General features: G+C 39.3%; 1 protein-coding gene across 14 annotated transcripts in view; it reads left to right on the forward strand.

Annotated features, from left to right (window-relative positions):
• Positions 1 to 13,513, forward strand: part of CFAP95 (cilia and flagella associated protein 95) — a 243,907-nt gene that overhangs the window by 182,833 nt on the left and 47,561 nt on the right. For 5 of the 14 annotated variants that reach the window (XM_081504593.1, XM_081504576.1, XM_081504687.1 and 2 more), the window contains one exon: positions 855 to 1,038. The exons of the other annotated variants lie outside the window; for them this stretch is intronic. Coding sequence is in view for 1 of the 5 variants with exons in the window: in XM_081504518.1 (XP_081360644.1) it covers positions 855 to 1,011 (157 nt within the window). In the remaining 4 variants the exon portion in view is untranslated. The remainder of the gene's footprint in view (positions 1 to 854; positions 1,039 to 13,513) is intronic. 14 annotated transcript variants of the gene reach the window in all.

A 13,513-nucleotide genomic window follows, 5' to 3' on the forward strand; every position in this document is an offset into this window, starting at 1 on the left:
CAATGTGTCCAAAGAATTATGTCTAAAGTGATTTCATGAGCCCTATGCTGCCATTTATTTGGATGCCTGAATTATTCAATCAATCCAGATTGGACAATTATTATTGAACATCATTATGTGTCAGCTGCTTCCAGCTACACTGATGATCACTGATCATCCCCTTACCTTTCTGTTTCATAACTGAGGAAATAAGAAGCTCAGCAAGGCTGAAGTACTTGATCATAGTGATTGATGAATAGAAAGAATCCTGAACTTCAGAAACATAACTTATCGTTCTTGGCTCTGTGTCAGGGTGCTGCCCCTTTAAACTTTTGACCATTATCTTGCTTTGTTTCTGCAACATCTGCTAGGCTATCATATGAGAACATAGGTATCTTTGAGTTGTACAAGGTATCCTTGTACATAAAAGATACAGCTGAGACAGAAATAAATATGGAATCCTGGAGTGGAATTGAGGGAGGAAGCACTGGTTTGGGAACCCAGACACTTGGGTTCTCTTTCTTACTTTTGTTACTAACCATCTGTGTGACATTGAGTATGTCACTTAGTCTCTCTGGGGCTTAGTTTTCTCAGGTAGACAATGAGTGAGAGTGATTGGATGAATTTTTAGGGGTCTGCCAACTTTAATTTTTATTTATTAATTTATTTTCAGCTGCCCTGGGTGTTTGTTGTTGTGCGGGGGCTTCCTCCAGTTGAGGTGTGTGAGCTTCTGATTGCAGCGGCTTCTCTTGTTGCAGTGGCTTCTCTTGTTGTGATTCTTGGGCTCAGTAGTTGTGGCACATGGGCTTAGTTTCTCCACAGCATGTAGGATCTCCCTGGACCAGAGATTGAACCCATGTCCCCTGTATCAACAGGTGGACTGTTAACCACTGGACCACCAGGACAGCCCAGGGCCCTTCCAACTTTAAATTCTGTGATCCTAAGCTTGAAAGCTGGTATGAGGCGTCAGAGTCTCACACTGATTACTCCTCAGGATATCATCAAGTTTACCTGAAAGAGTTCACCTCTTAGGAGCTATTCTGAAATTACATTCTGAAGGTAAGTGGAGAGAATCAATGCATTTTCATATCACCTTCTTATTTACCTTTTATGTACATATGTAGGTAACAAAATGATAGCCATGGGTCATGGGGGGAACCAAATGAAAAGAATGAATCACCAGCTATCAATATGCCACCTTTTCATCAGCTGTCATTATGGGCCTCTGAATAAGCCCTAGTGAACACTGGCCTTCTTAGATATGCCTTCCTGTATTCATTGAACAGGATCCTTCTAATGCAGATTTGTTCTGTGCCTCTTGAAACCACCTTATGTATTTAAGCAGTTAGTAATCAGATTTCACATCTTCCTGCACAAGCGTATCTGGAATGTAAAAATGCAAATTGTAAGAAATGAAAATAGACTTTAAGTTATTTACACATTAGTTGATTTCCATGAACAATTAAAACTTAACATATTTGTAATGATTTTTAGAGGTGCTAAAGTAAATAGAATAATTATACTACCCACATGTGAACTTAGTAAAATAACAGGAAAACTGTCATTCTCAATTAAAAATGAGCACTAATTTCAGCTTTAATGTAGTTAAACCAACAGAGTATATTAAAAATAAAATACACAACTTTAAAACTTGAGGTTATTATAGAACATATATCAGTGAGCACCTTAAAACTTCCTTTGAAAATTGAACTTGTAGAAATGGAAACAGAAAAAAAATTAAAATGAACAAGATTGAATTTGAGGATTAGTTTGAGTTGAGCTAAAACAGTAAGCATGGCCAAAATGATATGAACTGAAATAGAAAAGTGAGTATTCATTTTTCCTGTTTTCTCTGTTTGTGTGACTTTGAAACTACATCAAAAAATCTGAAAGCCCATTTTTTTTTCCTGTCACCAGCTAGCTTTGTCAATTTAGCAAGTCACTTTAACTCTCTGGAGATGAATTTTTCTGTGTTTGAAATTAATATTTTATAAAAAGCTTTAAAGCTTAGTAACTTTAGGAAAATGCTAAAGTGTCCTACCAGGAATGACACCACAGATTTCAGCCTTATTCTGATGTAAATAAATTCTGGAAGTAGATGTCCACTTTTTATGGAAAAGTGATGCATTTTATTCCCGTGTTGGATCAGCCTCCTGTCTTAAAATGTGATTTCTGTTAAGATGTGGCCTGACACTGTGCTACAGGAATATAAAGGCTAAATCCCATGCAGCATAGATGGGAAAATTACTGAGATTCTTAATCTATATGGTAGAATGTAGAATCTGTTCAGTCACTCAGTCGTGTCTGACTCTTTGCGACTCCATGGACTGCAGCACTCCAGGCCTTCCTATCTATCACCAACTCCCAGAGTTAATAAACTCATGTCCATTGAGTTGGTGATGCCATCCAACCTCTCATCCCCTTCTACTCCTGCTTCAATCTTTCCCAGCATCAGGGTCTTTTCAAATGAGTCAGCTCTTTGCATCAGGTGGCCAAAGTATTGGAGTTTCACCTTCAACATCAGTCCTTCCAGTGAATATTCAGGACTGATCTCCTCTAGGATGGACTGGTTGGATCTCCTTGCAATCCAAGGGACTCTCAGGAGTCTTCTCCAACACCACAGCTCAAAAGCATCAATTCTTCAGCGCTCAGTTTTCTTTATAGTCTAACTCTCACATCCATACATGACTACTGGAAAAACCATAACCTTGACAAAATGGACCTTTGTTGCCAAAATAATGTCTCTGCTTTTTAATATGCTGTCTAGGTTGGTCATAACGTTTCTTCCAGGGAGCAAGTGTCTTTTAATTTCATGGCTGCAATCACCATCTGCAGTGATTTTGGAGCCCAGAAAATAAAGTCAGCCACTGTTTCCACTGTTTCCCCATCTATTTGCCAAGAAGTGATGGAACCAGATGCCATGATCATAGTTTTCTGAATGTTGAGTTTTAAGCCAATTTTTTCACTCTCCTCTTTCACTTTCATCAAGAGGCTCTTTAGTTCTTCTTCACTTTCTGCCATAAGGGTGGTGTCATCTGCATATCTGAGGTTATTGATATTTCTCCCAGCAATCTTAATTCCAGCTTGTGCTTCATCCAACCCAGCGTTTCTCATGATGTGCTCTGTATATAAGTTAAATAAGCAGGGTGACAATATACAGCTTTGATGTACTCCTTTTCCTATTTGGAACCAGTCTGTTGTTCCATGTCCAATTCTAACTGTTGCTTCCTGACCTGCATACAGATTTCTCAAGAAGCAGGTCAGGTGGTCTGGTATTCCCATCTCTTTCAGAATTTTCCACAGTTTATTGTGATCCACACAGTCAAAGGCTTTGGCATAGTCAATAAAGCAGAAATAGATGTTTTTCTGGAACTCTCTTGCTTTTTCAATGATCCATCACATGTTGGCAATTTGATCTCTGGTTCCTCTGCCTTTTCTAAATCCAGCTTGAACATCTGGAAGTTCACGGTTCACATATTCCTGAAGCCTGACTTGGAGAATTTTGAGCATTACTTTACTAGCATGTGAGATGAGTGCAATTATGCAGTAGTTTGAGCATTCTTTGGCATTGCTTCTCTTTGGGATTGGAATGAAAACTGAGCTTTTCCAGTCCTGTGGCCACTGCTGAGTTTTCCAAATTTCCTGGCGTGTTGAATGCAGCACTTTCACAGCATCATCTTTTAGGATTTGAAATAGCTCAACTGGAATTCCATCACCTCCACTAGCTTTGTTCATAGTGATGCTTCCTAAGGCCCACTTGACTTCACATTCCAGGATGTCTGGCTCTAGGTGAGTGAAGAATGCTGCACATTTCTTTAAAAAAAATGTTGATTAAGAAGAGCATTGCTTCCTTGTTAATCAACAAATCAGTAATAACATCCTAGAGTTTTATGGCACCTTTCTCAAAAGAACTTAGTTTATTCAAGTCAGAAATTCTATTTTTCTTGTTCATAAAATTTCTAATTTGACTTGTCTCAGTGATAATGTAAAAATACGTATAACTTATGGATCACAGAGAGTGTTTATTTTAATCAATTGAAACTCAGAGAGAAGCAAGAAATGGAGCTAGCTTCAGTGTTAAAATAGGGAAGGGAACTCCTCTTGATTTTCAAAACATCCATAACCACAACAACGCAGATTTAAGGAGCAGAGCTCGTTTTGATGTTGAACTTGAACCAGGCATAAGGAGTGAACTCTGGGTGAACTATAAGAGTCAGCTGAAGCAGGAGAAATTGAAGAAAAAGATGATGAATGATGAGAAAAGGAATCAGTTAGTGCAGGAGAGAATGGTGCTGAGGGACGTGGCTTAGAGAAAAGAATGGGGATGGAGGTTATACGAGGAATTGTGGATAATATGGAAGTTATGGCAAGATATTGCTCAGGCTATAAACATGAGGTCAGAGTGGAAGGGACATAATAAACGTGAGGGTGCTGATTATTGGAGGGTACATTTGACTTTTCATCAAACATGCATTACAGAAAAGTGTAAAAATGTAATTGTCATAAAATAAAAATGTATTTAGTAGTTAACTATTTTAAGGAAATTTATGCCTTTAAAGGAGAGAGTGCTTTTGTAATATGAATGCAATCCCCTAGCTTCTTTGAATATTGTTTTTTGTGTATATTAAGTTTTCTTAGGGCAGTGGGCAACCGAATCGGGCAGTTGAGAGGGTAATACACATCATTTAGCTTTGGGTGTGGCATCGAGAAGGGACAGAATGTTCCCAACTGAAAGAGGCTCTTGCAATTTTCTAATTCAACTCTATTCTCTGATGAATAAAACTGAAGATTAAATGTTTTGCTCAAGGTCAACCAGGCGTTCACTGAGAACCAAATGTTAAGTGATTTGTGCCTGGCCCTCACATGGCTGGCTAAAAAATGAGAGCTAAAACTCAGTAGGCCTGCTTCCCACACATACCTCAGTCTCTGCATCTCACTTGGACTGGATGGTTTATTATATACAGGGAATGAAACAAAGTCACAGAGCAGCTGTGAAATTTTGTCCTCAGGGGCCCTTTCCAACTTCAGAATTCTCTGATTCTATATCATCCCTGCATCTCTTGTTTTTTAAGACCATTACCTAAAAAAATGCATTGTAAGATCAGGAGGCAGCCAAAAAAAGAAATTAACTGTTATTGGCTCGCAACTGGCCAGGGAGTATAGTAATATATCTCATAGAAGAACATAGATAATGTTCAAAGAAGAAATTTATCTTTCAGAAAGCACTAAAGCTTTTAGAAAAATACACCACCCCAGTTTCTCTTCAGTTCTGCCAGAATCTATCAAATGCTGCTGCTACCGCTGCTAAGTCGCTTCAGTCGTGTCCGACTCTGTGCGACCCCATAGACGGCAGCCCAGCAGGCTCTGCCATCCCTGGGATTCTCCAGGCAAGAATACTGCAGTGGACTGCCATTTCCTTCTCCAATAATCTATCAAATACTGCTAAGTCACCTCAGTCATGTCTGACTCTGTGCGACCCCGTAGATGGCAGCCCAGCAGGCTCTGCCATCCCTGGGATTCTCCAGGCAAAAACACTGGAGTGGGTTGCCATTTCCTTCTCCAATGCATGAAAGTGAAAAGTGAAAGTGAAGTCGCTCAGTCGTGTCCGATTCTTAGCGACCCCATGGACTGCAGCCTACCAGGCTCCTCCATCTGTGGGATTTTGCAGGCAAGAGTACTGGAGTGGGGTGCCAAATATGGCACCTTAAATTGGTCCAAGTTTCACAGATACCAGGAAACCACAAGTGTGATGTTTTTAACGATGCCATACATCTCCAAAAACACATCATTTTGTTCCAGCTTTCTCTTCTGCACACACCGTTTAGCTTAGCTTCTTGTCATTTGTTCTCAGAGATTCCCCATGTATGTCTAGTTCCCCAGAAATGAGCCTTTTATTTGTAACTGCATGAAATGCACTATGTGAGAATGGAGACAGAGATACACACAGAGAGATTAAATACCATCCTCAAACACCCACTTTTCTATCCTCTGCCAAGTGCCGTAGATATGATCCATGAGTAACGGTTCTAATTTTAGTCTCAGGGTTTGGAAATTATGTTCTTTCTAAGTATCAACCTTACATCACCTATTTCCCATGTTGATCTCCCTTTCCCTTTGTCTCATATACATATTTCTTGATAAAAATATTTTAGGATGGGACTTCCCTTTCAGTCCAGTGGTTAAGACTCCATGCTTCCACCGCAGGGGCCGCAGATCTGATCCCTGGTCAGGGAACTAAGATCCTACATGCCGCGTGGCATGGTCAAAAAAATGAACAAACAAACCAAAAAACAAAAACCTGCTCTAAAAATATTTTAGGTTATTACGCATTCATATGAAATTTTTAATGTAGCAACATTTTGTTAGATTACCCAAAGAAAAATAGGAATGAATATTCTGAAAAAGGGTTCCAAAACTCAACTACCTTTAAATAGAAATCATGTCCTATGAGAGCAACATTGTCTAAGTTTTAAATTGTATGTAAATATCAAAACATTTAAGAATTAGCAATTCTATGCTTCAATATAGACAGAACGTAAAATAATGTTAGAAATGGAAGAAATATTAGAATTTCTGGGGGAACTTTTCTCATTTTACAGATGAGGAAAGTGAAGTACAACACAAGCCGATTAGGAGGACGGTTAGTTATTAACAGCTTTGCCTCAGCTGCCAATCTAAAAAGAGCGCTAAACCATCACTAAGATAAATGAGAAATCAGAACCAGATAACTCGGGTGTTCACATACAGCTCTCTATTGGTACAGACAGCTGAAATTTGAGAGTCTGCTAAGAAAAATCTGGAACTACAGAAAGCTTGCTGTAATATGTTAACCAAGTATAAGTGACCAGTTATCTGATTTCAGTTTCCTCAATCTGCCTGCAAACACACCAGTTTTTAAATTCACAAAAGAAATGAGAAGAAAAAGTACAGAAGAATGGGTGACACATTCTTAGAGCTTTTATTTGTTTTTTGAATTTATTTTTAATTGGAGGGTATTTGCTTTACAATGTTGTATTGGTTTCTGCTGTACATCAACGTGGATCAGCTATAAGTATACATATATCCCTCCCTTTTGAGCTTCCCACCCTTCTAGGTCATCACAGAGCAACAACCTCAACTCCCTATGTTCTAAAACAGCTTCCCACTAGCTATCTGTATTACACATGGTAGTGTATTCTTAGAACTTTTAGAAACTATGATCTTACTTTGATCAATAGAAAATGCAGTTCAGTTCAGTCGCTCAGTCATTTCAGACTCTTTGCAACCCCATGGACTGCAGCATGCCAGTCCTCCCTGTCCAGCACCAACTCCTGGAGTTTACTCAAACTCATGTCCATTGAGTCGGTGATGCCATCCAACCATCTCACCCTCTGTTGTCCCTTTCTCCCGCCTTCAATCTTTCCCAGCATTAGGGTCTTTTCAAATGAGTCAGTTCTTAGCATCAGGTGGCCAAAGTATTGGAGTTTCAGTTTCAGCTTCATCATCAGTCCTTCCAATGATACTCAGGACTGATTTCCTTTAGGATGGACTGGTTGGATCTCTTTGCAGTCCAAGGGACTCTCAAGAGTCTCCTCCAACACCACAGTTCAAAAGCATCACTTCTTCGGCACTCAGTTTTTTTTATAGTCCAACTCTCACATCCATACATGACTACTGGAAAAACCATAGCCTTGACAAGACGGACCTTTGTTGGCAAAGTAATGTCTCTGCTTTTTAATATGCTGTCTAGGTTGGTCATAACTTTTCTTCCAAGGAGCAAGTGTCTTTTAATTTCATGGTTGCAGTCACCATCTGCAGTGATTTTGGAGCCCCAAAATAAAGTATGTCACTGTTTCCACTGTTTTCCCATCTATTTGCCATGAAGAGATGGGGCCAGATGCTATGATCTTAGTTTTTTCTGGATGTTGAGTTTTAAGCCAACTTTTTCACTCTCCTCTTTCAGTTGCATCAAGAGGCTCTTTAGTTCTTCTTCACTTTCTGCCATAAGGGTGGTACCATCTGCATATCTGAGGTTATTGATATTTCTCCCAGCAATCTTGATTCCAGCTTGTGCTTCATCCACCCCCTACAGCATTTCGCATGATGTACTCTGCATATATGTTAAATAAGCAGGGTGACAATATACAGTCTTGATGTACTCTTTTCCCCATTTGGAACCGGTCTGTTGTTCCATGTCCAGTTCTAGCTGTTGCTTCCTGACCTGCATACAGATTTCTCAAGAGGCAGGTCAGGTGGTCTGGTAGTCCCATCTCTTTAAGAATTTTCCAGAGTTTGTTGTGGTCCACACAGTCAAAGGCTTTGGCATAGTCAATAAAGCAGAAATAGATATTTTTCTGAAACTCTTTTGCTTTTTCGATGATCCAATGGATGTTGGCAATTTGATCTCTGGTTCCTCTGCCTTTTCTAAATCCAGCTTGAACCTCTGAAAGTTCACAGTTCATGTATTGTTGAAGCCTGGCTTGGAGAATTTTGAGCATTACTTTACTAGCATGTGAGAAAATACATTATTAATTAAATTTATTTCTGAAAGCAAAGGCTTTCAAATTCAAATTCTCTCTAATCTTAAAAAATAACAAGCATGAAGAAATAATGTTTGACCAAGTGCCAAGTCATTAGCTTTCCTGAGATTCCCCCAATACTTAGGAGAGGCTTTTCCAAGATCATGGAGCCATTAGTACATTCATATCAACTGATATAATTAAATATTGGTACTGTGTCTGTGCCAGAGTGCTGGGGTCATACAAATAAAATAGTGACCCACTTCATTTCCCCAGGATCTTATGTTCTAATTATGAGAAACGCATGCAGACATGAAAATACCACAGACTAGGTCTTTGCAGAGATAGCTGGAGTTCCCTAGGAACACAGAGGGTGGAAAGCCTGTGTCTACTAGTAGAAATTGAGAGACTTCACAGAGAAGGTCACATTGGATTGATAATTGAAGAATAAGTAGGGGTTTATCAGGTGGAAAAGGGCAGGAAAGGGGAACCGAGAGGTCATGGATTCAATGGAGTCATCTACATATGCAACCATAGCCTAGAAGATTGAGAAACTTATTCTGATGAAATGTTCAGCTAAAATATGAATATTATTCTTGAAAAACATCAGCAAGAGAAAGTGAGGAAGTATCATGGCTGTAACGATGTACCACCCCGATCCTGGTTTGGACCTTATGAACTTATTCCCCAGTTGTTGAGAGTGATGCTGGGATCAGCTATCAGCCTTCTCTAGGAGGACTCTTCTGAAAGGAATTCCCTTTCGGAAGTTCTCACCCTTTCTCTGGGGCACAGGAAATAACAGGCCAGCTGGAGGTGCCCCAGGGTGAGACAGTGCTGAAGGGCTCACTCCTTTCTCAGAGCTCCCCCAGGGACTGGCTGAGTCTATCTGCATCACAGCCCAGCTTCTTCCTTCACCCAGTCCTGCTTCCATCTCTTTCCATGACTGTTGATCCCAGAACACTCTCTACTAAATTTCCTGCATGCTAATCTCTATATCAGTGCCTTCTCCTGAGGGACAGAGGGATAACTAAATATTATAGGATCAAAGAAGATGTAGAATATCACATCTCGATAACCAAGAGTCCACTGAGACCTGGACTCCCTGAAGGGTAGTAGGATGAGAAGCCAGAATCAGTCACCAGTTTAAGGCAATCACATCTGAACCTTTCTTTCTAGCACTTTTCACCTGGAACACTTTTACCCTTTCAATCCTCTTTCTGACAACCTCCAAAGCCTTTCAGCCATTCCTACCTTTAGGGGATTCTAGGAATTTCTTGTGCTCCTGCTTCCAAATGACTTTCCTGTGAGTCTTTAGCACTCCTGAGGCTCCTCCAGTTCACAAATAGTTCTCAAGACGTGGTCCTCAGACTCCCTGAACCAGGTGCTTCTTTAACATTCAGATAACAGGCTCCAGCCTACTAATTCAGGTGGAGAAGTAGAGTCTCAGGGGACAGAATCTGTATTATAAACAACCACCTACTAACATTTGAAAATCTTTTACTCAGAATCTGGGGAATGTACTGAAGAGAAACAATGACAAGTGTTTTGAAATTGCCTGTGGAATCAGTTGTTATATAATTGTTAGAGATATTTGTAATTCATGACAAAACCAATGTAGAAAATGCATTTATTCCTGTTGGTGATGACACTGGGGCTTCAACTTGCTGTCAGTGACTGGGATAGAGGTCACTTGAATCTCAACAGGCTTCAGAAATTAGAGAACTCTCACCACATCTGGAATGGTTCTGACTATTCCTTGGATCTCTGGTGGGGTGTTGGGTACTACTTTTCAGAGAGCATAGTGGCTTGTTGAAAGACAGAATGGGGTGACTGAAAGGCAGCTTTCTAAGGCTTAGCTCCAGGTCATTCACAAGTGTCAATTCAGCTGGAAGATAAAGAGCTGAGTTTTAACTAGAATAGAGCAACCAATGATTTGTTCTGAAATTTAAAGTGTTGCAGTTGTCAAATAATTAAAACAAAATCAACTAGAGGTAAAAATTAATTCAATTTAATTAAACACACCTCTTTTGAGTGTACAGTGCAATAATTTTGGACAAATATACAGATGTGCAGCTATTACCATGATCAAGATAAAAAACATTTCTATCATCCCCCAAATTCTCTCGTGCCTCTTTTGCAATCAATCTCCACCCACCATTTCTGGTGTAAGCCAACCACTTGGTTACTTCCTGTCACAATAGGTAAGCATAGATTTTCTAGAACATGGAAGGGTATCTCCATCAGATATACAATTTCAACAGTTTTTTCATTTAGCTCTTTAAAATGCTGTTTTATGATTACCTCACTTGCATAGTTTCTGATAATGTAATCATTCTTTGTTTCACTATCTTTCTATGTTTCATTATCTTTCTTTTGTTTCACTATGTTTCACTATCTTTGAACTCTATCTTTCTCCTCTGGTCACTTTTAAGATTTTCTCTCACTGATGTGCAATTTGATTATGAGATGCTTTGGTGTGGGTTGCGTACGTGTATTGATACTGCTTGGGATTCACTGAGTTCCTTGAATCAGTGGGTTTATGGGTTTCGTCAAATGTCAACATTTTTTTGGCCATTATATCTTCAAATATTTTTAGTGCCTCAGTTTTCATCTATGAGATGGAAATAATAATAGTATATATATTTTATAAAGTAATTATTGAAGGTACTAAAAGTCTGCTTCCAATAGAATATCATATAATGAATTGTATAAAACTGACCAATTTTGAGACTGGAAAGGGATACTATATTTTCCAGTTTTATTGAGATATAACTGACATATAATTTTGTATCAGTTTAAGGTGTACAACATAATGGTTTGATATTTGTAAATTTTATGAAATTATTACCATAGGGCTCACCTGGTGGCTCAGATGGTAGAGACTCTTCCTGCAATGCAGGAGACATAGGTTCAATCCATGGGTCGGAAAGATCCCCTGGAGAAGGGAGTGGCTACACACTCCAGTATTCTTGCCTGGAGAATTCCATGGGCAGAGGAGCCTGGTGGGCTACAGTCCATGGGATTGCAAAGATTCGGGCATGATTGAACAGCTAACACTTTCACTTCACTTTCAAGTTTAGTTAACATCCATCACTTCACATACTTATAATTTTTTTTCTTGTGATGAGAACTTTTAAGATCTACTCTCTTAGCAACTTTCAAATATATAATTTCATATTTACTGCTCACTAAATTTATTGTGTTGTACCTTTCATCTCCAGGATTTATTTATCTTATAGCTGGAAGTTTGTACCTTTTGATCACCTTCTCTCATTTTCCCCACCTCTTAACCCACCCTGCCCCCCTCACTTCTGGCAACCACCAATCTGTTCTGTTTCTATGAGTTCAGTTTTTTGAGATTGCATATATAAAAGAGATAATACAGCATTTGTCTTTCTACATGTGACTTATTTCACTCAGCATAATGCCCTTGAAGTCCATGCATGCTTGCTAAGTTGCTTGTTGTTTCTGACTCTGTGCAACTCTATGGACTGTAGCCTGCCAGTCTCCTCTGTCCATGGGATTCTCCAAGCAAGAATATTGGAGTGGGTTGCCATGCCCTCCTCCGGGGGATCTTTCCAACCCAGGGGTCAAACCTGCGTCTCTTATGTCCTCCTGTGTTGACAGGTGAGTTCTTTACTGCTAGTGCCACCTGGGAAGCCCTGAGGTCTATCTATGTTCCATCAAATGGCGGAATTTCCTTCTCTTTTATGACTGAAATATCTTTCTCTCCCTTCTACCCTATCTATCTATCTCTCTGTCTATCTGCCATATCTTCTTTATCCATTCATCTGTTGATGAACACTTAGGCTGTTTCCATGTCAAGAGGGGCACTATTAATATTTATGCTGGTCACAGGCATAAGCCATGACTATTCTAGGCAAACCAGCATGTATAGTCACCCTAGCTATAAGAATAAAGCTGCTTGGTATAGCTCCCATCTGTAACTTGGTGGACAGCTCCAGTATAAAGGAAGATTTCTCCCCTCTACCTCTCTCCCTTCTTCACAGAAATAGCATTTTTGCCTGAATTGAGGTGAAGACATTAGAATTGTAGCTTGGACCATGACAGTAATCAGCTCTGTGGTGCTGAAAAACCCTCGCTAACCCCCAGGGTTTTGTTTTATTATTTTAATTGACTTTTTTTAGAGCCTTCTTATGTTTAAATAAAACTGTGCAGACAGTATATATTCTCTTCCTTAATCATAGTTTCCCTATTATTAACATCTTGCATTAGTGGTGCACTTGTTATAATTGATAACATATATTGATATGTTATTATTAATTAAAATCCATAGTTTACATTAGAGTTCACTCTGTTCTGAACAGTTCTGTGGATTTTAACAAATGCATAGTGTCCTGAATTCACCATTACAGCATCATACAGAAAGAGTAGTCTCACTGCCCTGTAACCCCCTCCTGCAACACCTATTCACCCATCTCCCCAACCCAACCCCTGGCAACTACTGATCTGTTTACTGTCACTACAGTTTTGCCTTTCCCAGAATGTCATATAGTTAGAATCATACGCTATATAGCCTTTTACAAATGTTTTTTTTCAGAGATCAATATCCATTTAAGATCCCTCTGTATTTTTGGTAGCTTATTTTTTTCAGAATAAAATTCCATTGTATGAATGAAACATAATTTATCCATTTCTTTTTGAAGAGCATCATGGTTATTTCCAGTTACTGAAAATTATGAATAAAATTCCTGTAAACATTTGGGTGTAGGTTTTTGTTTTTCAACTTCTTTGTGTAAATACCTAACAGCATGATTTCTGGATCACGTGGGAAGACTATGATTAATTAATTGTTAAGTTTAGTTCAGTTGCTCAGTCACGTCTGACTCTTTGTGACCCCATGGACTGCAGCATGCCAGGCCTCCCTGTCCATCACCAACTCCAGGAATTTACTCAAACTCATGTCCATTAAGTTGGTGATGTCATCCAACCATCTCATCCTCTGTCATCCCCTTCTTCTCCCACCTTCAGTCTTTCCCAGCATCAGGGTCTTTTCCAATGAGTCAGTTCTTCAC

The sequence above is a fragment of the Giraffa tippelskirchi genome, chromosome 1 (assembly GCF_054371585.1).
Source record: "Giraffa tippelskirchi isolate mGirTip1 chromosome 1, T2T-mGirTip1v1.2.pri, whole genome shotgun sequence".
NCBI lineage: Eukaryota > Metazoa > Chordata > Mammalia > Artiodactyla > Giraffidae > Giraffa > Giraffa tippelskirchi.